Source organism: Phytophthora parasitica, assembly GCF_000247585.1.
Source record: "Phytophthora parasitica INRA-310 unplaced genomic scaffold supercont2.54, whole genome shotgun sequence".
NCBI classification, from domain to species: domain Eukaryota; phylum Oomycota; class Peronosporomycetes; order Peronosporales; family Peronosporaceae; genus Phytophthora; species Phytophthora nicotianae.
The window spans coordinates 20,072-43,233 of NW_008649040.1; the positions used below are offsets into that span (position 1 = coordinate 20,072).

General features: G+C 49.8%; 11 protein-coding genes across 12 annotated transcripts; 7 read left to right on the forward strand and 4 right to left on the reverse strand.

Annotated features, from left to right (window-relative positions):
- Positions 1-4,293: 4,293 nt before the first annotated feature.
- Positions 4,294-6,778, reverse strand: PPTG_15779 (hypothetical protein). The gene has a single exon (XM_008913525.1). It carries the CDS (start codon positions 6,738-6,740, stop codon positions 4,896-4,898), a length of 1,845 nt encoding a protein of 614 aa, XP_008911773.1. The 5' UTR covers positions 6,741-6,778; the 3' UTR covers positions 4,294-4,895.
- PPTG_15778 (hypothetical protein) lies at positions 4,324-5,041 on the forward strand. Its single transcript, XM_008913526.1, has one exon. It carries the CDS (start codon positions 4,365-4,367, stop codon positions 4,782-4,784), a length of 420 nt encoding a protein of 139 aa, XP_008911774.1. The 5' UTR covers positions 4,324-4,364; the 3' UTR covers positions 4,785-5,041.
- Positions 6,779-6,817: 39 nt separating the features above from the next.
- On the reverse strand, positions 6,818-9,152 carry PPTG_15781 (lipoyl synthase, mitochondrial). Its single transcript, XM_008913527.1, has one exon. It carries the CDS (start codon positions 8,951-8,953, stop codon positions 7,802-7,804), a length of 1,152 nt encoding a protein of 383 aa, XP_008911775.1. The 5' UTR covers positions 8,954-9,152; the 3' UTR covers positions 6,818-7,801.
- PPTG_15780 (hypothetical protein) lies at positions 6,845-8,632 on the forward strand. The gene is made up of 2 exons (XM_008913528.1): positions 6,845-7,405; positions 7,474-8,632. The coding sequence occupies exons 1-2, from the start codon at positions 6,878-6,880 to the stop codon at positions 7,702-7,704; spliced, it is 759 nt and encodes a 252-aa protein (XP_008911776.1). The 5' UTR covers positions 6,845-6,877; the 3' UTR covers positions 7,705-8,632.
- On the forward strand, positions 8,865-9,698 carry PPTG_15782. 2 transcript variants are annotated; one of them, XM_008913529.1, is made up of 3 exons: positions 8,865-9,051; positions 9,114-9,362; positions 9,437-9,698. In XM_008913529.1, exons 2-3 carry the CDS (start codon positions 9,153-9,155, stop codon positions 9,545-9,547), a joined length of 321 nt encoding a protein of 106 aa, XP_008911777.1. In that variant the 5' UTR covers positions 8,865-9,051; positions 9,114-9,152; the 3' UTR covers positions 9,548-9,698. The 2 variants fall into 2 exon arrangements, with proteins under 2 accessions (XP_008911777.1, XP_008911778.1); XM_008913530.1 differs by having other exon boundaries at positions 9,114-9,698.
- Positions 9,660-10,665, reverse strand: PPTG_15783 (hypothetical protein). Its single transcript, XM_008913531.1, has 2 exons — positions 10,141-10,665; positions 9,660-10,008 (listed from the first exon to the last, which is right to left on the reverse strand). Exons 1-2 carry the CDS (start codon positions 10,522-10,524, stop codon positions 9,820-9,822), a joined length of 573 nt encoding a protein of 190 aa, XP_008911779.1. The 5' UTR covers positions 10,525-10,665; the 3' UTR covers positions 9,660-9,819.
- Positions 10,666-10,725: 60 nt separating this feature from the next.
- PPTG_15784 (hypothetical protein) lies at positions 10,726-13,043 on the forward strand. The gene is made up of 2 exons (XM_008913532.1): positions 10,726-11,504; positions 11,567-13,043. Exons 1-2 carry the CDS (start codon positions 11,076-11,078, stop codon positions 12,749-12,751), a joined length of 1,614 nt encoding a protein of 537 aa, XP_008911780.1. The 5' UTR covers positions 10,726-11,075; the 3' UTR covers positions 12,752-13,043.
- Positions 13,044-13,477: 434 nt separating this feature from the next.
- Positions 13,478-16,447, forward strand: PPTG_15785 (hypothetical protein; the record flags this gene model as incomplete). The annotated part of the gene is made up of 1 exon (XM_008913533.1): positions 13,478-16,447. The coding sequence occupies one exon, from the start codon at positions 13,478-13,480 to the stop codon at positions 16,445-16,447; it is 2,970 nt and encodes a 989-aa protein (XP_008911781.1).
- Positions 16,448-16,536: 89 nt separating this feature from the next.
- PPTG_15786 (hypothetical protein) lies at positions 16,537-17,738 on the forward strand. The gene is made up of 2 exons (XM_008913534.1): positions 16,537-16,660; positions 16,723-17,738. The coding sequence occupies exons 1-2, from the start codon at positions 16,568-16,570 to the stop codon at positions 17,473-17,475; spliced, it is 846 nt and encodes a 281-aa protein (XP_008911782.1). The 5' UTR covers positions 16,537-16,567; the 3' UTR covers positions 17,476-17,738.
- Positions 17,739-18,293: 555 nt separating this feature from the next.
- Positions 18,294-19,826, forward strand: PPTG_23846 (hypothetical protein; the record flags this gene model as incomplete). The annotated part of the gene is made up of 4 exons (XM_008913535.1): positions 18,294-18,384; positions 18,531-18,596; positions 19,253-19,284; positions 19,779-19,826. The coding sequence occupies 4 exons, from the start codon at positions 18,294-18,296 to the stop codon at positions 19,824-19,826; spliced, it is 237 nt and encodes a 78-aa protein (XP_008911783.1).
- A 1,970-nt stretch (positions 19,827-21,796) lies between these two features.
- Positions 21,797-22,177, reverse strand: PPTG_15787 (hypothetical protein; the record flags this gene model as incomplete). The annotated part of the gene is made up of 1 exon (XM_008913536.1): positions 21,797-22,177. One exon carries the CDS (start codon positions 22,175-22,177, stop codon positions 21,797-21,799), a length of 381 nt encoding a protein of 126 aa, XP_008911784.1.
- Positions 22,178-23,162: the final 985 nt, after the last annotated feature.

Sequence of the window (23,162 nt, forward strand, 5' to 3'; positions counted from 1 at the left end):
AATATAGAAGTTTGTATGGTCTGTTCATAAAAGTGCTATTTTCGTCATAAAAAGGATGTGGTCTTAATAATTTGACGCTGGTGCCCAAACCTTGCATTTGTATACCAGCCCTGTCAGATACTTTGAAATCTAAGTTGTTAACACAAGTGGCATCTCTGTAAGCCTAATAGAGAGAACATATCAAACTTGCAGTTCTCAACTCAGGCTAGAAGCCGAGATATTGTCAGAAGTGTCCCGCCAAACCGGGAGTCTTAATGATTTGGCGGGCACTGTACCTACTTCTCACTGACTAGTGATATTTGGACTGGTCGAGATGGGCGAAGTTTTATTTCACTTACCATTCATTACATCACGGATCGATTTGAATCAAGGAACTGGACGCTTGAGGTTCGTGAATTTTCTGGAATACACGATGGATCTTCCATCGCCTTAATCGTCGAATAAATGATGAAGGAGTGGTCGCTCTCAAAAGACTATTGTACTAGGTTCTTGCGCGACGGGGGCTCCAATATGTTAGTGCTGCAGAAAAACTAGCGGTCACCGATATGGCTTGTGTTGCCCATTCTCTCCACTTGGTCGTTGCAAGAGCGTTGATAAAGAAAAAAAAAGAAGAAACAGGGCCAGGTCGGGGAGGATATTCCGTCATGGTCGTCTGGCGTTGACAACGAAAGCACCGAGCCAATTGCAGAGCACCATGAAGACGAACATTTATCTGAAGAAGATCGAGCCAGTATGGATACCCTTCGTGATATAGCTATTGCTAACATGGACGCATATCTGAACACGACAAGTTTGAGTCTGGAGCGTGACGAACTCGATGCCGTCCGTAAAGTCGTTCAGCATTTCCGGACTTTGGCAATCTACTTTAGAAAATCACCTAAGGGCCAAAGCCGACTTGATCAGTGTCAACTTAGAGCACGAGGAATTAAACCACACGAAGTCCTGCATGCACAAGTTGACTGTCCAACAAGGTGAAACAGTTGTTGGGACATGCTGCAGCGCTTGATGGTCCTTGACCACAGCATCGTCAGATTCTTCGCGTACTTAAGAAACCCAGATGGTCGTATCGAGTTTGCTGGCATGGAGGCTAAGTTGCGGCGGCCAAAGGCGTCCGATTGGCTTACCATTCAGTGACTATCTACATTGTTGGCCCCGTTTGCGGAGGCAACTACCGCTTTAAGTGGACAGCGATACCCTACGATGCCTTTGGTGGTCCCTATTCTCTATGGCATTCGACGTCACTTGTCACGGAGCGATTTATTGCAGCACATGTGGCTATGGCAGGCGAGGAGCCCTATGTGGCGGAAACCGAAATAATGATGAACGAGTGCCGCAAGGAGGTCTTGAAGCTGTTCAATAGGCGCTTCTTGGAGCTGGAAACGAGTGAGCTCACGTGGGTAGCTTACCTTGATCCCCGCGTTGGAAAAAAGAATGCCACATTTAAGTGCTTCGGATAAACAGACAGCGGATACAGCACTCCTTGTAGCGGCGCGTAAATTGGCTGAAGACGATCGAGGAGAATCTGCTTATCTGACTCCAGTCCAGAATACAACTCTCGAACCATGTAGACCGTCACAAGGTCTCATGAGTTATCTCTTCGGGCCGGATGAGACTCCACGTCAGCAAACGAATTTGGGCAAGGAATGTGCGGACGAGTTTGAATCATACTTAAGTGTCATCAAGACCGTCAACAGTAAGGACGACCCCTTGTTATGGTGGCGCGTCAACCGTGCCAGTTATCCGAACTTAAGTCGGCTCGCCAGGAAGTGGCTAGGAGCTGTTGCTACGAGCGTTCCGTCAGAGAGAGCATTCTCGACGAGTGGGAACACTTTGACTGTTAAACAGAGCTCCCTTGCGCCATCACTAGTGAGGGATCTCGTGTTTATCGCGCAGAACTGGAGGATCGACTACGTGTAAAAGTGCTAGCAGCGTAGTGTCAATCTGCTCGTTCATCGTCTACAAATAACACAGTGTTGAAGCATCTTGAAAGTGAATTAGCTTAGTTTATCATCACCATCGTGCAGGTGCTACCGAACAGCGCTATTGACAAAAATTACACCACGTATCCGTGAAAAACCATAACAGCAACAGAGACCACACTCTACCGTAGTGCAGAAAGCTCCACTCCACCAGAAAAAGACACCACTGCAACACCCAGAGAAGGCAAGGCGCAACCGTTCGATAATAGAGAGTAGACACCGTGAAGACGCCCAATATAGACGCCAGCTGAAGTCCTTGCTGGTTGTGTTGATATGGTAGTCCTTGGTGCGGCTCTAGCGCTCTATGTGGGCGATCACGCTAAATGTGACCTTTGTGGGTAAACCATCGCTCACAACAAACAACGCCAGACTGGTCCAGGACGCATCGCCGGCGGCGATTCACCTCACCATTCACCACCTTAGTGATTTCAAGTCTAAATTTGTGGGGTGTTTGTCGGGTATAAGCGGGACGTTCTGTTGTGTAAACACCTTTTGGAACGTCTGGGATGTTCAGATGGGGGGTAGTGAACGTTCACAGCACTACGCAGTATCAGCACCAACTGGAGGGATTAGAAGTGTACAGTGCACATAGAACCTGTCTTTCACTGAAATTTACAAAACGTGAACCCAGCGGCGAGACATCGATGACGGAGAGCCCAAATCACGGGCCCGCGAGGGACCCAGGGCGAGAACCCCCACCGGAGCCCGGCATACCTGACATGGGCAACCGCATGAACTATTCGGAGAAGGCAGGGGTGCCCAAAACCAGCCCATACCACCTGCAGAGAAGGGTTGGCGATTCTTTTGCTAATGAAACACCCCCTCTCTACCAACAGCCGGCACACACCATGTGTGCATCCAGTAGGAAGGCCACATGGTCAACAAGAAACATCAGACACGACGACAGCTATTGTAAGCGACATTGAACAATGGGCCAGGAATTATAACCTGTACAGAACAGGCTGTAACGAGGCTAATACTTGTCCGTTTCATTTAAATGAAATTGCTATATAAATCTTAGTGGTTTGCGAAGGCAGTGGCACTCTTCAATTAGCCACAAGCCTCCTTTTGAAACTGCACGATGTCGGACAAGCACGAGTATTCCCCAGGAGAGAAGCAGATGATAGTGAACAGCTATGAATTCTTCAAAAACCAGAAAGAACATGGCATGTTCAAGGGCATCAGGACACGTCAATTGGTATCCGATTGCCTACGCTGTGCTCCCAACACAGTTGATTCCGTGGTTAACGAGAAAAATAAAAATCCAACGACAGATTTTGAGGTAATACATCTTAACTGATATTGTAACAACTACCTTTAACAATTAATATTTGTACAAAGGCTGGCGAAAATGACAGAGGCCGAAAACGAGATTATGAGCTGACAGATATCGAGCCAACAATCCGTCAATTTATTGAAAGAGAAAATAAAGCTGTACGCCCAACTACTGCAACCCGTATCAGCCTGCATCTGCACGAAGTGACGGGGATTCTACTTGCTGAGCGTACAATGCAGCGAGTTTTAGGCGAGCTGGATTTTCGATACGTGAAAGGCGAAAAAAGGCACATGTACGATAGAGCTTATTTGGGGCCTTTTGAAAAATAGAATTGCTGGAGACCCACCGAAAAGCGGAGCTGATGCAGTGGAGAAGGTATTGGATGGCCTAGCTAGAATTACTCCAGCTGAGTGGCTCGATCGGTTTCGTCACGTACAGAAGATTGAGGACGAATATGTTGCTCTGCAGAAATCACTAGAAAATTAACTGAAAACAACCGAACACCTTTATACTTTTTTTCACCATCCTGACGGAAGGATTGCATGTTAAATCTCCAGAATCAATCTGCGACCTGGTGAAATCTCTCTTTCCTTTTGTACATATGTTTTCAAATCTAGACCAATCATAGATCTTAATTTGGTGCGCCTTTCCCCCGAATATTGCACCTCTTGGAGTGGCCATTTTAAAATTGATGTAGCTCGAAAACGGCTGGAAATTGATTAAAACTGATTGCAAAATCAAAATGAAAACGCGTGATTTGACCCTATATCTAAATGTCGATATAGGTTTTTCCAAATCTTGTACCAATTATACCCCTGTAGATTCTGGCCCATTGTTCAATGTCGCGTACAATATTGATATCGAACTCTTGACTTTATTTGAGGGTCGAAACTTACACTTTTTTTAAATGGATTTATTGTGTTATTATAATAAATCAATGGATATTAAATATCTTTTTAGCTTATCTTAATTATTTGTATTTAATGATCAGGGTGCTAAAATCAAAAGTTTACTTATGTTGGTTAAAAGAAAATATTGTACTAATTTAGGTTATATTTTTTCGAGTGAGAAATCAATATTGCAGTAAACATTGCAATAGAGCTGTCAACATGCCTCGCCGCGTGTCGAAGTCCGAGCTCCCGAATGGCAAGCCGGCTGCGGATGAGTCTGAGGATGGCGATGTAGCCGAGTTCATGCGCCAGGAAGCCGCGTACCGTAAGGAGTTCGAACCCGTGGCGCCGTGGAAGCGCGACGACATCCCGGACTACGGACCGCTGCAAGACCGTCAGCACGTGCTCATCTTCGGTGCCGTGGGCGTGGTCTGCACCGTTCTATACGAAGCCACCGACTATTTCGACCAGATCCACCGGTGGCTGGCCTACATGGCTATCTGGTTCCCGCTGTGGTTCCGTCTTCTCAGCCGTGTATCACCCGCGCCGACCGACGACGAGCTGGACGCTCGGGAACGTCGTGAGTTCGAGCAGGAATTGCAACGAATTATCGACGAGAAGGACGAGGTCGATGACTGAATGCGTCGAATTAAATGGGAAGATAAAACTGCAACGAAAAATGCGTATAAAACACCTCATTCGATGTTCGTAGCTCTCAGGTCTCTACAAAGTCCACGGGTTTGGCTTGCTCTACTTGCGGAACCAGCCGAAGAAGCCGCCGCCACTCTCGTTGCCTGTAGTTGCGGCCTCGGCAGCCTTCTCCGCGTCTGTCTTGGTGCGCTCCGTCAGGTCCGGGAACTCCAGCTCGTTGAACGCCATGTCGAACAGCAGCGGCTTGCAGGGCACAGCACGGAACTCCGGTGGGAGCTTGACCAACTCGCGATGGCCCTCGATCGAGCCGGCCTCGAACTTGTCTTGACGGTCCACCAGAGCACCAACCTGACGTTTCTTACGCTTCTTGTCCTTCTTCTTGCCATCCTCTCCAGTAGTCAACGTAAGCTGCTCCAGCTCCAGACGCACGGCGTCGGCACGGGTCGAAGACTCCAGGAAACTCTGCGCCGTCGTGCGGCTTGCAGCGCCGGCCAGTTCCTCATGTAGCTCACGGGTGAATTCCTGCAGTACGTCGTCCTTGGCTGCAGGTTGTACAGCCAAAATCTCATCAGCTTCCGTCAAGAAACCGGACGCGTACTGGTACAACGCCATGGCCTCTGCGAACTTCTTCTGAAGTAGGTACGTTTGAGCGACAGTAGACGCACGACACGCACGGAAGACGGCGTGGTAGGCGCTGTACTGTGCAGCACGACGCTGCTCCAGTTCACGGATGCCAGGGATCGACAGGATATCGCCCACCGTCTGCACTAGCATGTCTAGAATATGCGTCAGCTCGCCTGCCTGCTGCGCCGAGAAGCGTTTCTTTAGAGTTCGGTACACCGTGGCCTGACGTTCCACTTGCTTGGTGAGCTTCTTGAAGCGTGCGTACTCTTCCAGCGCAGCCAGTAGCTCCAGATCCGAGTGCACAAGGGCACTGCCGCTCTTCGCCTGCTGCTCCAGCTTGATCGTAGCGTTCTTCAGCGCTTGTAGCAATGCATCGTATGCACTCAATAGCTCTAGGAACCGCGCTTCACGCGCCTTGTCATCTTGTGCAGCGTCCAGCTTGGCAGCGAGCTCCGTCGTGCGTACCAGGGCCATTCCTAGCTCCTGAGTCGGTACTGTGAGCTGCTGCTGCTTCCATTCCACCGATCCGAGGTTAGCCACTTTCTGCTTACGCGCCTCTAGCAACACCAAGTCGATCTTGGACTGCAAGAGCGAGTTGTTCGCGCCATCGCCTAGCTCCAGCGACGACGTCTCAGCCGAGCTGGCTGTACGTCCCTGGAGAGCCAAGCGGTGCTCGCAGAAGCGGATAAAGGGCTGCAGCTCGTCCGCTGAGCGAGAGAATAGCTCCTTCTGCGAGGACGTGCCGACCTGCGATAGGTCCGCGTAGATGCGGCGCGCAGTGCCAAACTTCTCGAGCGCCGCTACGTGCTCCTCGCGGTGGAAAGCCAAGTTACCGGCCATGTAGGCGGCGTAGGCCTCGGCCTCGAGACTCGTACGGGCATCAGCGCGAGCCGCGCAGACCTCAGCAAGTCGCTGACTCCACTCTGCTGCCTTGCGGAGGCGTCCGTTCAAGTGGAACTTGATGCGCGAGTTGGCGTCCTCACCGTTCTCAGACTTGTCCAGATTATCGTCCTCCTTAAGCTGCATGGCGTAGCCCCACGCACGCTCTGCATTGTACAGTGGAATGTACAGCAAACGGTTCTCAGTGGCCGTCTCGACGTCTACCTTCTTGTTGATAAACTGTTTGCCCTTGCCGTGCGTGAATTTGACGGACTTGCGGATGCGACGCAGACGACGCGTGCAGTACTGACGGTAGCGCTGGAAGTCGCGATGACGCAATCCGTTCTGCAACTGCGCGGCCTTGACGGTCTCCAAAATGGGCACACTCAGCACCTCGGCGTTCGGCGCGGGCGCTTCCTCCGCCTTGGCTCCCTTGGCCATCGTCACGTGTTGGTATCAAGTCTCCCCTTACTGTGTCAAGGACAACACATAAAATGATGTGAAATGATTGATTCTAATTGGTGTATACTATGTGTAGAGTAGCTGCTGGTCGACACTCCATTACAAGAGCTGAAGAGATGCAGAACTGCTACTACCCGCTGCCGGTGCAGCCTCAGCTGCCTGTCCCGAAGGATGAAGATGCACCGATGGAGCGGCTAGATAAGTCCCGTGCCAGCTCCGACGAGATGCGTCGACCTTTTATGCAGCTGGGCGCTGTGAGCGGCGCTGCCGGATCGGCGTACGTCGAGCTTGGCCGTACCCGTGTGGTTTGCGCTGTCTACGGCCCGCGGACAGACACGCGTGCGCGCCGCGAATTCAGCAAGGACGGTCAACTAGTGTGCGACGTCAAATACGCGCCGTTTGCTGATAAGTTGACGCGGCGTGAGCGCGGCCAGGACCCGGACGAGCTGGAGCTGTCTGCCATTGTGGAAGAGGCATTGGCCCCCGCTGTGATGCTGCACAAGCTGCCCAAATGCATCATATCAGTGTTCGTGACGATTTTGGAGGACGATGGAGGAGTATTTGCTGCTGCTATTAACTGCGCATCCTTGGCGCTGGCTGATGCCGCCGTGGAGATGTACGACGTGGTCACGGCGTCCAGCGCGGTGAGTTGCACCATTACATGCTTGAATTGTTTCCAACTATTGATTTTTATGGTCGGTGATATTTGCAGGGTATTGTGAACGGTTCGGTGGTGTTGGACCCGAGCAGAGAGGAGGAACAACGTGGAGACGGCAAACTGGCACTGGCCTACATGCCGTCGATGGGACGAGTCACGTACATGCTCCAGGCCGGCAAGATCCACCACACGCAGCTACAAGAGGCAGTGGATCTCTGCACAGACGCATGTACGGGTGTCACGCGGTCACTCCTTACAGCGTCGCTCGTGCAGGCTCTGTCCTGAACTGCTAGATAGGAATACAATCAACATCCAAGTGAGAAGTAATGTCTGTTTAGGTGGCTTCGTCGCTCTACTATCCCGCCTTCCAATTGGCATAAATCTACGCGACAACCTCCGCCTTGCGGTTCTTGAGTAGATTCTTCATGAAGAACTCGCCAGCCTTGTAACTGGAGCGCACCATGGGGCCACTAGCAACGTACAAGAAGCCCATCTGCTCAGCCACCTTCTGCCATTCGGCGAAGGCCTCGGGAGTCACGTACGACTTGACCGGCATGTGCTTGGTGCTGGGACGCAGGTATTGGCCGAAAGTCACGACGTCCACGCCACTGTTACGCAGATCACGCAGCGTCTGGAACACGTCCTCGTTGCGCTCGCCCACTCCAAGCATCAGTGACGTCTTGGTCACGAGATGAGGAGCAGCCACCTTCGCTCGCTCCAGCACGTGCAGCGACTGCTTGTAGTTGGCACGGTAGTCACGCACACGACGCTGCAATCGCTCGACCGTCTCCATGTTGTGTGCGAAGACATCAAGACCCGATGTCGCCACCTGATCGATCAGGTTGTCGTGGCCCTGGAAGTCGGGGGTTAGACACTCGATCAGGATCTCCGGGAGCTTGGCACGCAGCGTGCTCACGGTCTTAGCGAAGTGTCCAGCGCCCAGATCTTCGTAATCGTCACGGTCGACACTGGTGAACACGATGTAGTCGAGTCCCCACGCAGCGATCGCTTCTGCCACCTTGTTGGGCTCTTCAGGGTCCAGCGGCTTGGGTTTCTTGCTGGTCTTGACGGCGCAGAAGCTGCAGCCACGCGTGCACGTGTCTCCCATGAGCATGATCGTGGCTGTGGCGATGCCGTCCTTACCGCCGCCCCAGCATTCGCCGATGTTAGGACACTTGGCCTCCTCGCACACTGTGCTAAGACCCAGACTCTTAACTGTCTTGCGTAGTCGCTCGTAGTTGGCGCCCTGTGTGGGCTGCGCCTTCAGCCATTTGGGCTTGCGGTTGGATGCGTTTGGCTTACGCGAAGGTTTGGTACCAGGAGCAGCGTCCGCTTCAAACGCAAAGTCCTCAAGTGACAACGCCTGCTCCTCGAACGTCGGACCCTGACGCGACTCCTCCGCGAGACGCTCACGCAGCGCCGCAAGACGCGATCCGCGCTCCGAGTGCGTCACCTGCACAGAGGCGGCGGCAGTGCTCAGACAGCGGGTGTTCTGGGCCACACGCGAGCAGCGCGTCAGCGTCGTGGCGTGCATGCTTCCTTGTGCTTGTCTTCCAGAGTGGCGTTTTCAGGTGATGAGGCAAAATTGTACCAAGCAGACCCATACCCATCAAATGGAGATCTCGGATTGGTGTAAAAGCTGTGATTGTAATCATCTGATTGGATGAATCAGGAGGTCTCACCGTGTTTGATAGGATGCACTCTTTTGACTGGGCACCGCAGGTTTATCGACCATGATCCGAGGTGCTGCGCGCGGGCTGTTCCAGAGCGCTCGACAAGTGCGACGAGCGGCTGCAAAACAAAACCTGAAGCAGCGGAGAGTACAGGCGACAGGTGGGCGCCCCGGAGATACGAGGAGGACTGTGTGCGACTTGGCGCGGGAAGAGAGCATCATCACCAACCAACAGAAGCAGGCTTTCGGTCGGACACGATACGTGGAGGCGGTGAGGACTAGCAGAAGGCTGTTGCAGCTGCATGTGTAAAGGCTGACTGCTGTATTGTATTGTGTATCGGTTAGATGCCAAGAATATTGTCGGTGGGCGCTGTGGGAATGCTGGACGTCGGAGCGATTGACGCTCTCAATGTCTTGCTGCAAGACTTAGCAGAAGACGATGACGATGGGCGATAACAGCGCTTCGCAGCGCGTCCAAATAGCAGACTGCATGTACCGTAACACCAGCACAGTACAACAGTGTTGATTAAAGACGAGTATCCAAATTGTAGACGAACAACAACAAAAGTATCGCCAGAATTGAGTGGTATTCAACGAATTACTCGCCTATGGCATTGGAAGGCGTCTTGCTCATGAATAAACTACCTAGCGGGAGGTGGCTCTCTGCCCATCCAGCTCCTCCAAGAGAGAAGTAGACAAACGCAGAGAGCCCACACTCAACCACTAACTTACTCCAGCACCGGGAACTCGAACACAACGTCCTTGTTGGTCAGCTTCTTGTACACGGTGGCGAACGTGTCGAGCTTGGTCTCGACGTTGACCTGGTCCTTGGGGTCCAGCTGCACCTTCAGCAGCTTGGAGCCGTCAAGGCGGCAACGGGTGCGCTTGCCAACGATCTCCGTGGGGTACACAAGGTCCTGTAACAATCACAACACAAACAGTCGAAGTACATGAGCATACGGCATGGGGTGGCTAGAACCCAGAGGCCATCATCGAATTTCGACAAAATGGAAAGGAACATCAACAAAATGCTCGCAGGGGCAACGTACATCGAGGATCTGCTCCTGCACGTGAGTGAGCGTGCGCGAGCGAGGGCGGGGGCCGGCGCCGTGGTTGGCACGCGAGTAGCCCTTGCCCAGGATGGTGCGCTGAGCGATGATCACGACGTGACGGCCCGAGAACTTCTTCTCCAGCTCGCGCACGAGGCGGGTCTGGATCTTCTTGAACGAAGCGTGCAGGCGGAAGGGCACGAAGATGACGATCGCCTTGCGGCCGGACGAGATGTCCACCTGCTTGGCGGCGGTGATGTACAGGTCCTTGAGGTCGTTCTTGATCTCAGCAGTGGACTGCTCCAGGTTGGTAAGCTCCTGGGCAACCTGCAGCTCGAACTCGTCGGCGGTCTGGCCCTCCGGCTTGACAATCTTAGCGGACATGGTGGTAGAGTAGTCGGGGTCTTTGAGCAAAACGGCGAATACTATGGGGCAGTCAAAGCTGAGGAGCTCAAGAATTGCTGGCCAGTCGATTATAATAGGACTCAGATCTGAGAAGATGCGATTTTTGACCAATGGTAGTTTTGACCAATGAAAAATGCAGCTAAATGTAGTTCAAGATTTCCTGGCTAGGTACTCGAGTTTCGACACTTGACACCTGGATCCTGGAGAGTCGCTGCACCTGGAGTCTCAAAGCTACGTCGGACGTGGTGTTAAACATAAGTGCGGCGCCGCACCTCAGGAATTATCTTTTGGTTTCTAGCCTTTCCATGCGGTGTGTGAGCTGCCAACCTGGACGCGGCGGTGTCATCACGATGATCAAAAGTTAAACCAAGCACTTCCGTTGAGGATTTGGTTGCGTGTCCGAGTGACGCTCCTGACTGTCGCTTCAACACGAAATCTGACGAGGTGGCTGAGCGTTACGTCTTTGCTCCCGTCTGCTGTTGTCAAGAACAGCGGGTTCAACGTGAGGCAGTGCAGCTCCTGCCAACGCAATGATGCCGCGACTCAGCAGGCAGCTCATAACTGCTTTTGCTTTCTCGGTCGCAACCGCATCAACCAAGACCTCACTTCAAACCATGGTTTTCCGCCACGCTCTACGAGTTGCAGTCGTCTCCGATAGCAAGATCGTGCAACGCACGCTACACACGAACGCAATGGACAAGCTTCGTCCACTTTGGCAAAAGCGGTGGCCAATGCTCTCTAAAGCTAACTACACGAATGAAGGAACGCAAGGAGACAGTGATACAATTGAAGTCGCCAAGAGGCAGCAAGCAGTGCAAAGCGACAACTACCAACTCGTGATCGTGGGCACTGGTTGGGCTGGTTACCAAATGTTCACCGAGTGCTCCAAGCATCTCGCCGATATCGAGAAGAACGTGGACGGCAGGAACGTGGACATCGTCGTGGTCTCCATGCGAAACGTACGTCTCTTAATGCCTAAAACCTCTCGACTTCTCTCACTTACGCTAATTCCTTTGTGTAGCATTTCCTGTACACGCCACTGCTAGCAAGTACAACTGTAGGAACACTCGAGTTCCAGTCCATTACGGAGCCAATCCGTGATGGAATGTTTCGCCACGAAGGTCATTTTCATCTTGCCAGTGTCAAGGAGATCGATCCAGAGAAGAAGGAGCTGTTCGTCAAGTCAGCTTTGGGCTCCCGTCGAGAGTATCCTATCAAGTACGACACATTGGTGCTGGCCTGTGGTTCTCGCCCACTCACCTTCGGTCTACCAGGTGTAGAGGAGCATGCCTTCTTCCTCAAAGAAATCCACCACGCTCAGAAAATCCGCAACCGGATTCTGGAAAACTTCGAGGTGGCTACACAACCTGGCGTCACACCCGAGGAGAAGGCACGACTGCTACATTTCGTTGTGGTGGGCGGTGGCCCTACCGGTATCGAGTTCTGCGCTGAGTTGTATGATCTGGTACTCCAAGATCTCCGACACATGTACCCTGATGTGTCCAAGTATCTCGGTGTAACGCTGTTAGACTCCGGTGAAATTCTGAGTGGTTTCGACAAACAACTACGCACTGTAGCGCTCAGTAAGATCGAGTCGAGAAGCAGTATGCGGATCATCAAGAAGAACTGCATTGAAGTCACTGCTGACGGTGTGACGCTTGAAGATGGCGAGAAACTACCCGCGGGTCTTGTAGTCTGGACGGCTGGGGTAGGACCCAACGCACTTACCAAGTCACTGACAGTGTTTGACAAGAGCAAACGCGGTAACATTCTGACCAACCAGTACTGTCAAGTACTAGGAGCAGCGGAGGTCGAGAAGGAAGCTCCATTTGGCATGCCTCGTCGCTCGAACGTGTTCTCTATTGGAGACTGTGCCGAAATCCTGGACTACTCGTTGCCAGCGACAGCGCAAAAGGCTCAAACTCAAGCTGACTACCTCACAGCATTGCTGCGTGGTAAGAACTCAACTCCTGCTAAGCCGTATATTTTCCGCAGTAAGGGAATGATGGCGTATCTGGGCTCGTACCAGGGTCTGTTTGAGGCACGACCTCGCGAAGATGGCAAGATCACGCTCACTGGGTGGCAGGCCTGGTTCCTATGGCGAAGTGCGTATCTGACCAAGCTCGGAAGTTGGAGACTTCGATTGCAAGTGCCGCTGGATTGGCTCAAGGCATTCGTTGTAGGTCGAGATGTATCCAGGTTTTAAGGGTATTGCCTGTCGATGATACAATTGCATCGCCCAGATACAGAAATTTGCCTCTAGTAGTAAAAATGATTCATCTACTTCATCTTGCAACCTACTGGATGCTGGCTCGGGTCTTAGTAGGCGCTCAGTGTGTTCATCCATGAGCAAGACAAGATGGTTAAGGTGGTTGACGAATTCCGAGAGATATTGCCGAAAAAGTACGCAAAAGAGATCTCCGAAAAACCTGGCTTCGTTCAACTAGTGTTGAGTGCAAATTTCCGAGCTGCAGACCGATTCACCCGAGTGTTCAAGGAATAAGGAACGAAGACAACAAGATTGATCAAAATCAACATGTTTTCAACCGCTCGGCGTACATTGCAACCCGTAGAATAGCCCAGTAGCACGTTTGTAGACATGATACAACATCTCGGATTAGAAAGAGTGTAGGGTCAGATAACCCACCTTCGACAAGAGCGATGAGAACTTGGGTCAAGGCATTCAGCTTGATATCTTTCGCTATTCGTTCCGATCATTATAGCTTGTGGCTGCTGATTTTGGTACCGTCGAGGAAGGCGGTGTAAGCAAGTGCGTCTTTTTGGTGGTTAATAAATATTTCTTATTTGAGATTTATTTTTTTTTCTTATTGAAGTTGATTGCATCTTTCCCAGATAAAAATGGCTCCTTACGTTCGTTTGAAAATAGCAAAATGGTTGTCTGCTTAGCTTCTCATAGACATCAAGTCGGCAAATGAATCGGGATCAATGGCACTCAAGTTACTGGTTAGTGTCGTGGCTCTTCCTATTACCCTTGCGCTATTCAGATGCAGCGAATTGGGCCCAAGTCAGTGGTACAAAGCACACAAATGCAGCAGTGAGAGAGATCACACCGTGGACAAGTCGACATGGTCATGCAGTGACAGCGTTGGACTTCAGTGACGACTACGAGCGCAGTACTGGACAAAAGGCGAGGCTTTTTGTGCTGGGTGGAGACTCGAACGTTCAGGGATCACAAGACCTAAGAGCGTATCCTGGCGGTGGTGCAATGCGTAACGACGTGTGGAGTACAACCGGACCGACTTGGAACGTGCAAACCAATATCCTTAAAACTACCAAATGGGGAGACCCACTACCTCAAATTGTATCAAATGTAACGTGGTTACAGACGAATAACGGCAAGCGTCCACCTCGAGGTATCACTTACACCGAGTGGATCTCTTGTGCTGCCGCTGCCTGGGCTGTCAATCCTCCTTCAGGATGTGATGACCCCACTAAACCTCCTGGCGCGTACTTAGCCGATAACATGTTCTCTCCTCGTCGAAACTTCGTCGCTCTGGCCTTCCAGAACGAGCTCTTTGTCTTCGGTGGTCGTGCTCGTGAACATTTTCCAGTACCTCAGTCGCAACAACGTGGGGGTACGGGACCTGGAACCATGGCTCCACACAACGTCCGATGGCTGGAGTTTGCTGTATTGAAAAACGATGTGTGGCGTAGCAGCGACGCAGGTGCATCGTGGAAACTCGTGACTCCAGGTTGCACTTATCCACAGAGCGCTTTAGTTCACAAAGCTTCACGTCCAGAGCTCCAATGTGAGGATGACGACCAGTGTGAAGGTGACGCATCATGCCAAGTAGATGAAGCCACAGCAACAGGTTTCTGCGTCTGCAACATGTGGTCGCCTCGCGAATTCCACGCTGTCGTAGTGTTCAACAACGCCCTATATTTATCCGGTGGATACGCTCTCGTTGAGTTAGGCAACTGCGGTGTCGAGGAGAATGCTCGCAAACGGCCATCAGGCGAAGAATTTGCGTGTAGTGGTGGATATCGGGCTTACTTGAACGATATTTGGACATCTACAGATGGTCAGCACTGGAAAATGCTCAAGCTTCACGCAGAGTTCTCTCCTCGAGGTGAGCACTCGATGGTATTATTCAACTCAATGCTGTATATACTCGGTGGACGCACTGGAGCTTCAAAGACAGAGGAAGGGACTGGTCAAGCGCAGACTAAGCTATTGAATGATATATGGGTCAGTACTACTGGTTCTACCTGGACTCAAGTAACAGAGGCAGCGCCATGGACACCAAGAGCGAAGCATGAGACTCTTATGTTGCCTGGCGCCACCGATCAAACCTCAGGAGATGATCCAGAAGACCAACTGATCTTGATTTTTGGTGAAGACGCAGAGCGAACACTGGAAGATGTTTGGGTCTGGAAAGGAGGAGACTCGAACTGGATCAAAGATTACTCGTCTGACACAGCTTTTGTTGAGTATGTACGACCGGCAAGTGACGTGTCGTATCTACGGACGATGGTGGATACCCATGTACTGGCGCTGGGTGTTGCCGGAGTGAAGATGATTCAAGATCTTACGAGTCTTTCATTCGACCAAACGATAGCTCTACGAGAACTTATGCCTATTTGCGACTACATTGCATTGGCCAAACTTGTGGTAGAACAGTGCACCATACAACCATCAGAGTACGAAGGTCAAGAGTTCGCCAATGTCAAGGTGATTCAAGGAGCCAATGGTGACGAGGAAGCAGCTGAAACAACGACTACTACTCAAGATGAGACCAACTGGGATGGCTGCACACACATTGGTAGTAAGGTGGTAGATGCCAGAACTGGTCGTCTTCGTTGGGGTGACGTACTGGGAGTCGATCAAGTTCAGGTACTTCGAGACGTGTTCGTCGATGCTCAAGAGAGTATTTGCCAGTGGAGACCTAAGCCTCGATCGGGTCACGCCGGTGTAGTTTTCAAGCGTAAGGTGCTGGTTCTAGGTGGTCTAACAGCGCCTGATTACTATGATAACGACGTCTGGTATCGCGACGCTCGTCGACCACGAGCACAATTCACGTTGGTACCTACGAGTGGGAGTTCGGACACTGTGTTTAAGTTTGAAAGCGACAAACCTTACTGCGTCTTCGAGTATTATTTGCTCGATACAGTGGAGCAGCTCGTCGTGTGTAACTGGACGGTAACTCTAGGCGAAGTGGACTTTGAGAACTGGTTAGACTCGGGCACATTCCGCATGCGAGTTCGAGCTCGAGACCCTGCTGGTAATGTGGACGAGACGTTCGAGGACGGTCGGAATGAACACACGTGGGTGTATGAGCGTCCGCTGCCCTGGGGTCTGATCATCGGTCTATCCAGTGTCGGGTTGGTGCTGTTGATTGGATTCTTGATGGAGTGGCGGAAGCGCCGCAAACGTGCAGCTATGGAGCGCTACGCCATGAAGCGTATGCGTCGCAAACTTAAGAAGAAGAACGCTGCTGTTACCATTGCAAAGGAAGGAGATCCGAATTGGCGCGAGACGTATGACGACGCTAAGGACGGGAAGAAGGGCAAAAAAGGTAAGAAAGCGACTACCAAGAGGAAACCCACGACAGCTAAAGACAAGAAAGACAAAACGAAGACAAAATCTAAGGATAAAAGCAAGAGTAAGGACAAAACGAAGGACAAGAAGGTCAAATCCAAGACAAAAAGCGGGAAAAGTGACAAGAAGAAAAAGACAACGAAGACGAAAGACGATGCGAAAAAAACCAAGACAGCAGAAGCCAAAGCCAAAACAAAGTCCAAGGACGCAACAGTCAAGAAGAAGTCGAAAGACAGCGCCAAGACAGTCGAGAAGCGACCCAGCAAAGCAGCCAAGAAAGAGAAATCTGATAAGAAGAAACCCGACAAGACCAAAAGCTCTGATAAGAAGAAATCGAAATAAAGGTTGAAATGTCTAAATATTCTGTCTGGGCCATTTCTATTCATTTAAGTACGAATGCGAACTTAACACCATCTTGTGTCAATGTTGCTTTTTCGCCATACAAACCCGAAGTTAAGCACCATGGGCACCTACGTCGAGGACTACCTGGAGAGCATGTACCTGCTGCCGTCGGAGATCAAGCGCAACTTCGACCTCATGCGGGAGCTGGACAAGGTGCGTGTGCGCCTCACATACCGCCTCTCCTTCTGCATCACTTTCTAATGCTCGCTGCGCAGACGTCCTACCCGCTCCTCGAGGAACTTAAGACGACACAGAAAACGTACTTAACGAGTGCGCGACAAAAAGTGCTCGCTAGGTGCGCAGATGCGACAAAAGGTGAAGCTACCGAGCAAGAGCTGCGCGAGCTCATTGAAGCCGACGATATGGTGCAGAAACTGCAGGAGAAACACGCTCTGGTCGTACAGAAGCTGGACGAGAAGATCGCCATTGCCGCTCAGAGCTACGACATCGTAGACCACCATATTCGCCGGTTGGATAGAGATCTGGAGAGCTACTCGGCTCTATTGAAGGCGAATGGAGAGTATCAAGAGGACAGCAGGCCTCAACGCAAGAAGCAGAAGGTGGCAGCAGCCAGCACAGTGCACCAAGTCAGTCATACAGTGCCCAATGTCAATGTCCGCAGTAAGAACAGCACAGGTGCTGGTAGTATGAAGGACAAGACAGTCATGTCGGTGGCTAAGGCTTCCAGTGGTGGCAGTTCGTCGAGAAAGAGATCCATCGCAGAGACTACAGTGGCTGTGCCCGCTGCAGCTGTTGAGCCGGTGATCTTGGCCTCGGAAGATCTTCCCATTGACCCGAACGAACCTATTTATTGCAGTTGTCGACGAGTGTCGTTCGGTCAGATGGTCGGCTGTGACAACGACGACTGCAAGTACGAGTGGTTCCACTTTGGCTGCGTGGGGCTCGCGGACCAACCTGCAGGCAAATGGTACTGCCAGGACTGCAAGGTACAGCTTGGTATCAAGTAAACTTTGCATGCTTCTGAACTGCAGGCTGCGTGCTGTACGAGTTAATGATAAGATTCGCAGAATGAAATCGATTTTTTTGCCTAGGAATTCACTGCGAGGTTTTGTTTCACGTCTACAAAATTGGTTTCCGCTACACTGATTACCATTGATGCTTCTGGAGCTATTCCTTTCCTATAATGTAAGCCGAGAGGACACGCGGGTGAAACATGCATTTTTTTTAGTTGCTGTGTTATATAAAACTCATACTTGTTTGGATTTGAAACATTTTCAAGTTGTCCCTGGCTTGAGAGATCAACGTATAGATAGATACACACTTCAAGTCGGCCCACATAATTACAATAGTTTCCAAATAGAATCTTCGAGGATAATTTTTTTTTCTTAAAGTAGGCCCGTAAATGATCTAAACTATAACCCCCTGTTTATTTCTAAATGCTTAGAATATGCCAGTAGTATATCATTTCGCATTACTTCACGACTAATATAGTTTTGAATAGCCGCTGATAAAAACATAGTGGTCAGAGCTATAGGTCATTAACACCCGACTTGCAAATGACAGTATATTTATTGCTGCAGCTTGCAATTTTATTTATTTATTTTAGTGATAAACGCAATGTTCAAACGATTTTTTTTACTGTACTTTCAATTGATACATATAATTCCTGTATCACATGAACCTAAAATACAAAAATGTTCATGCAAGAATTGTTACTGCTGCGCAAGAGCCGTGGTACCTGACCACGTTGCCAACCCTGAGGTATAGTATTGGTAAATAGTTTCGAGTGCCAAAGACAATGGACTCGCTCTAGAAGCCAAGCACGATGGAGCATCGAAACACTTTTAAGCTCAACAAGGTGGTTCCGTGGCCAAGATCTACCATGAGATCGTTCACGGCGGACAGCAACTCGTCCTGTGAGTAAAAATACTAATTTACAGCCAAGTTAAACCGATGACTAGCATAGCTGACTAGCTAGACATCAGTCTTGGTCGCAATGGACTAGTTGTTGCTGCAATTGTCTCCCACCATAAATCTCACTATTGGCTTGGTCGTTTTGTAGACGTCAAGGATATTCACGAGCAGATTGACGTACGCGCCGACTCTCTGTGTGCAATCGGAAAGACGAGTAGGTTAAACATTGACGTGTGTAACTTCAATGCGGTGGATATTGATGTAAGCGCCAGCCCTCCAAAAGGTGTCCAAAACCGATTCCCCCCGACTTTTACGGAAGTGACAAGTCGACAATGTTGAAGATACAAATTTGACTTGGCTTAACTATTGGGACCAATCAGATCTAGTGTGGGCGCGTGTCTTTTGCGGTGAATGTGTAATAAGCATGTAGAATCCAGCTAAGTACTTCTCGAATATTTTCCCTTCTACCTTCTTGCACACAAGTACCCCACCAACACAATGTGCCTCGTGAACAACGCAAAGCGCAACGTAATGCACACAACAATGAGTCAGCTGTCGAACAAAAGACCAAATACAGTGCAGGCAATAATTATAAGAATGGGTATCTTTTTTCGAGTTTTGACGAATGAGATGCTCGAAATGCGCTGAAACTCACCCAATCAACGCAATGCACAAAGGCAATTGAATGGGGGTCTCCATTCTGCATTTAAACCGAACTGACGGAGCTGTGAAAAATAATGCCTGCGAGGGGTGGCAAAAAGTATACGAACGAGGCGTGCATTAGCGTTTTTTTTTAGGTAGTTGGAGGCGTTGTTTAGCATTGGCTAGTGGTCGGTCTTCTTACCTAAATCCTTTAGAACGGTTGCACAGCAATCAGGCATCGAATCGCCAAGCGTGTTGAGGTATGGCAGATCGATTTTTATCTCAGCTCGTAAGTATCGCCTTCTCGATCTCCTCCTTCGACTAGTAATGGTTTCCGTTGGGATACACAAGTCATGCCAGCTTGCTCACACGTTCTAGATAGAGTTTAAGTCGGGGGACAGAGAGGGCCATGGTAAAACAGCGAAATTTTGGTCATTAAGCCATGCATTCGTGTACTCTGACGTATGGATAGAGCAATTGGCTTGCTGAAAAATGCACGCACGGGGGGATTCACTCTTGTGAACGGTTGGGGATACTTCTCCAACGTCTGCACATACTTTGTACTGTCCTGCGTACCAGAAAGGATGGCGAGATACAACTTGCCGCCCGATGAAAACGCGCCATATCATCACGAATCCGCCACCAGAGTGACGCTTCGACTACACCTGTTCCTCGGTTCGCAGGTCATGCCAGTATTATAGGAAGCCGTCTGGGCCGTCTAGATTAAATTTCTTCTCGCCGCTGAATACAACAGACTTCCACACGTCTGTCCAGCGAGCTACTCAAAGGCGACGACTTCTAGGTGAAACCTGTCAGTAGCAGCTCATCTTGCATCTTGTCGTTCAGTAATCGCGACATTTTCTGGTCTGATAATCTGATGCCAGTAGAGTTAACCGCTTGAACCCCACGACCTGGACTTTACACGATGCCAACTTTTCCTTAACTTGGAACATACAAGATATTAGAGGCTTTTAGCAAATCCGGAATTTGTGTTTTTCCGGTTTGATCATATGCATTTTTGCCCTAATCGCTGACCTCAACAGGGAAGTTAAATCGAAACAACTTGTCCAAACCGGACGAAACAACCTGTAGTTACTGTTCTATTGCTAATAATTACGGTTTATATCAAGGACCTAATCTGCGACCGTTCACAGCTAAATCGGCGACACCTGCCATGGATCCTAGGGAACATGCTGTTATAAGTGACGGTGAAGCTACGGTATACGCGCTCGACAGTGACATAGAGTGGTTTGCGAGGACTGTTGTGCGGGGGGTGCCTCGTCATCATCGCGCAGCGTACATGTATCAGCGCTTGCTTCAAGCCCTTGAGACTGGTAATGCTGTGGAAGCTGCCGTTTTCTTTTCAGAGTTGGCTACAATGGACAAACCGGTTCCTACCCCAAGTGTGCCATTCAATTTCAACAGTGTATCAGAGGATGAATCACTCATACGATTCAGGTTTTCTAAAGCAGAACTAGTCATGCTCATTGATTTAATGGGTTTGACTGAAACTACAACAAGAGAGAGAACGAAAGCACCTGCAAGCGAAGCTCTTTGCATTTTGCTGTATAGGCTGGCGGCTCCGTACATGGAACCGAGCCACAAGACTACTTTGGTCGCTCTGGGAGCGGGATATCAAACATTTTCTTGCACACGTTGAATTTTCTCGATGTCAAGTAAAAGAGGTTACTAGCATCTGGCGGTCTCATCGCAGCTACACGACTTTGTGTGTACGCAAATGCAATCTTTGAAGCAGGATCCCACTACACGAACATTTGGAGCTTTATTGTCGGCACGGTTCGAGGTATATGCCGTCCGCAGCCAAGGAAAAATGGCACTGGTAAGATGTTGATGCAGTAATCCGTTTACAATGGTCACAAGCACAAGCATTGTCTCAAATTTCAGACTCTAGTTACCCCGGATGGACTAATTATTCATCTGTTCGGACCATTCCCAGGCCGCAACCACGACATTAAGATGTTTGCCAAATCCGGCCTGGCTGACCAGGTTCGCAGCGATTCTCGTTTCGTTGACTACCGAATTTTTGGTGACTGTGCTTATGGCCGAGACGATGTGATGCTGAGCCCATTCGAAGGCGCAAAAGGATATTAACAGCAAGGTGAGCAAGGTCAGAGTGTCTGTTGAGTGGTCTTATGCTCAAGTGGTGAACTATTGGAAAACGCAGGACGTCAAGTCAAATCTTCGTGTCGGTACACAACCTGTTGGACAAATGTATCGGGTTGGTATCTTAATGACCAATTGCATCACATGCATTCGTGGATGAAATACTGCAAGCGACTACTTCAGTGTCGAACCACCAGATATTAGAGAATATTTGAGGACAAACAGCAATTAGGCAGATTATATTCATTTTAATTGTCTTTCTGAGCGATCGCTGCGCTAAAAAGCTTGGCACACTCAATGATGAGGTCTTTTCTGTAAACGTTCTTGGAAGCGAAGATGTTGATCCTCTCGTTCTTTTTCAAAAATGAGCCGTTGCTCAAATTTCTGCTGTGATTGACGGAGCTCCTGTTCTTGTAGCTCGAACTCTTGTCGCTGACGTTTTTCTTGCCGTTTTATCTCCTGTTGATATGCGTTCATCCGTTTTGGTGTCGACCGTGGCGTTCGTGATGAGGCACCTGATACTGTCGAACAACGAGAAACACTGCTGTTCGGCATCACTACAATCACTAACAGAGTCATCAGAGTAAGATTTTGCACGAAGTGCCCGGCGACGGTCGCTTTTGCGAACTATTTCTTCAGCACACATGGCTAATTGTTCATCCTTTTGCTGCTTTTTGGTCTTGACTGTTTTTTTTTCTCTGACTTGAAGTGGTCCTCTAGCGCCACAAACTCCCGTACAAGCCCTTCGCGCTCATCGTAATGGCTTTGGACGTTAACAGCATCAACTGACTCTTCGATCCCGCTGCCTAGAGCAGCAGCGGCTTCGGAATCCTTGAGCATTTGCTTCAGAAGCGTGAGCCGGTCGCAAACCTGCTTCACGTTGACCTCCACACCAAAGGCAGATGATAGGGAAGCTGCGATATCGCTCCATACGCGCAGTGTTGTACCACGGACCGCTGCGAAAGGCTTGAGGTGTATGAGCTCCCGCAGCAACTCTTTATCCCAATCATTCGTGAAGCGGAATACCATTAGATCAGGCTGCTGATTTCTTTCTGAGCTCGTACCTGCGAGTTTGTTTGTGCTATTCTTAAGTAGATTCGTCCTCAAAACTGACCTTGAATACCACGTGATGCTTTCCCCATTTCGGTTTAATGCTAAAGGCACATTTAACCCATTTTGAGCAATCCAACTTTCGGTCGAAAATTGGAAAACCGAACTAATCTGCTAAAAGCCTCTATTATTTTATACTTCATTTTTGTATGGGACCTTACAAATATTAAGTCGACGAGGGGTAGGTATTGAGCCCATGCCCTCCCACTCCTCGCATAGATGATACAATCCTTTGTGTAGTGAACGTCCAGTCCTCCGTATCTAATATCTGATTAGACAGGGCCGGAAGTGTCGCCACTCATTTCTCCTCACTTTCAGATTCTCTCGCTCGAGCACAGATCAGAAGCTGCTACCTCAATATGGCATTTCAAGCGCGGTGGCGCGAATTGAAGAAAGATGGATGGAGTTCCAAGCGACCAAGTGGATTATCGGTTGATTTTACGTATCTGAAGATAACTAGTATATACTACTCTGTCCGGAAAAAAATTGCACGGATCGGCTTTACACCACCAAATTTCTTGATTTCATTATACATTCAAATCCTTCAAATCCCTACGATAGAGACAGGACCTCAGCAGCCGTACTCGAGCATCGGATGCTGAGGGGAAGCCTTCCTTCCTTCGCCAGGTGAGCTTTCCCCATTCTTAAATATTTGAAATACCCAATCCGAAAAATATTTGAATAATTTTGATTGAGAAAAGTAACGTTAGTACTACCTCCGTTCGGAAAATATCGCACGATCGGGAATGTAGCCAATACTGCTAAAAAAAAAGAATACCCCTCCAATCTGATCAGGATTTGAAAATCCAAATCTCCCGCCCATTTTTCCTCCCTCCGCCCACCGCTCATTTCGAAAGTTGGGCAGAAATGCTTAGAAGACAAGCAACTGATCAGGAGCGCCAAG

Coding starts and splice junctions, on each gene's coding strand:
- PPTG_15778 (XM_008913526.1), top strand. CDS start 4,365: ATGCCTCGCCGCGTGTCGAAGTCCGAGCTCCCGAATGGCAAGCCGGCT.
- PPTG_15779 (XM_008913525.1), bottom strand. CDS start 6,740: ATGGCCAAGGGAGCCAAGGCGGAGGAAGCGCCCGCGCCGAACGCCGAG.
- PPTG_15780 (XM_008913528.1), top strand. CDS start 6,878: ATGCAGAACTGCTACTACCCGCTGCCGGTGCAGCCTCAGCTGCCTGTC. Junction 7,406..7,473: donor TGGTCACGGCGTCCAGCGCG/GTGAGTTGCACC, acceptor TGATATTTGCAG/GGTATTGTGAACGGTTCGGT.
- PPTG_15781 (XM_008913527.1), bottom strand. CDS start 8,953: ATGCACGCCACGACGCTGACGCGCTGCTCGCGTGTGGCCCAGAACACC.
- PPTG_15782 (XM_008913529.1), top strand. CDS start 9,153: ATGATCCGAGGTGCTGCGCGCGGGCTGTTCCAGAGCGCTCGACAAGTG. Junction 9,363..9,436: donor GGACACGATACGTGGAGGCG/GTGAGGACTAGC, acceptor TGTATCGGTTAG/ATGCCAAGAATATTGTCGGT.
- PPTG_15783 (XM_008913531.1), bottom strand. CDS start 10,524: ATGTCCGCTAAGATTGTCAAGCCGGAGGGCCAGACCGCCGACGAGTTC. Junction 10,009..10,140: donor TGCAGGAGCAGATCCTCGAT/GTACGTTGCCCC, acceptor TGATTGTTACAG/GACCTTGTGTACCCCACGGA.
- PPTG_15784 (XM_008913532.1), top strand. CDS start 11,076: ATGATGCCGCGACTCAGCAGGCAGCTCATAACTGCTTTTGCTTTCTCG. Junction 11,505..11,566: donor TCGTGGTCTCCATGCGAAAC/GTACGTCTCTTA, acceptor TCCTTTGTGTAG/CATTTCCTGTACACGCCACT.
- PPTG_15786 (XM_008913534.1), top strand. CDS start 16,568: ATGGGCACCTACGTCGAGGACTACCTGGAGAGCATGTACCTGCTGCCG. Junction 16,661..16,722: donor TCATGCGGGAGCTGGACAAG/GTGCGTGTGCGC, acceptor CTCGCTGCGCAG/ACGTCCTACCCGCTCCTCGA.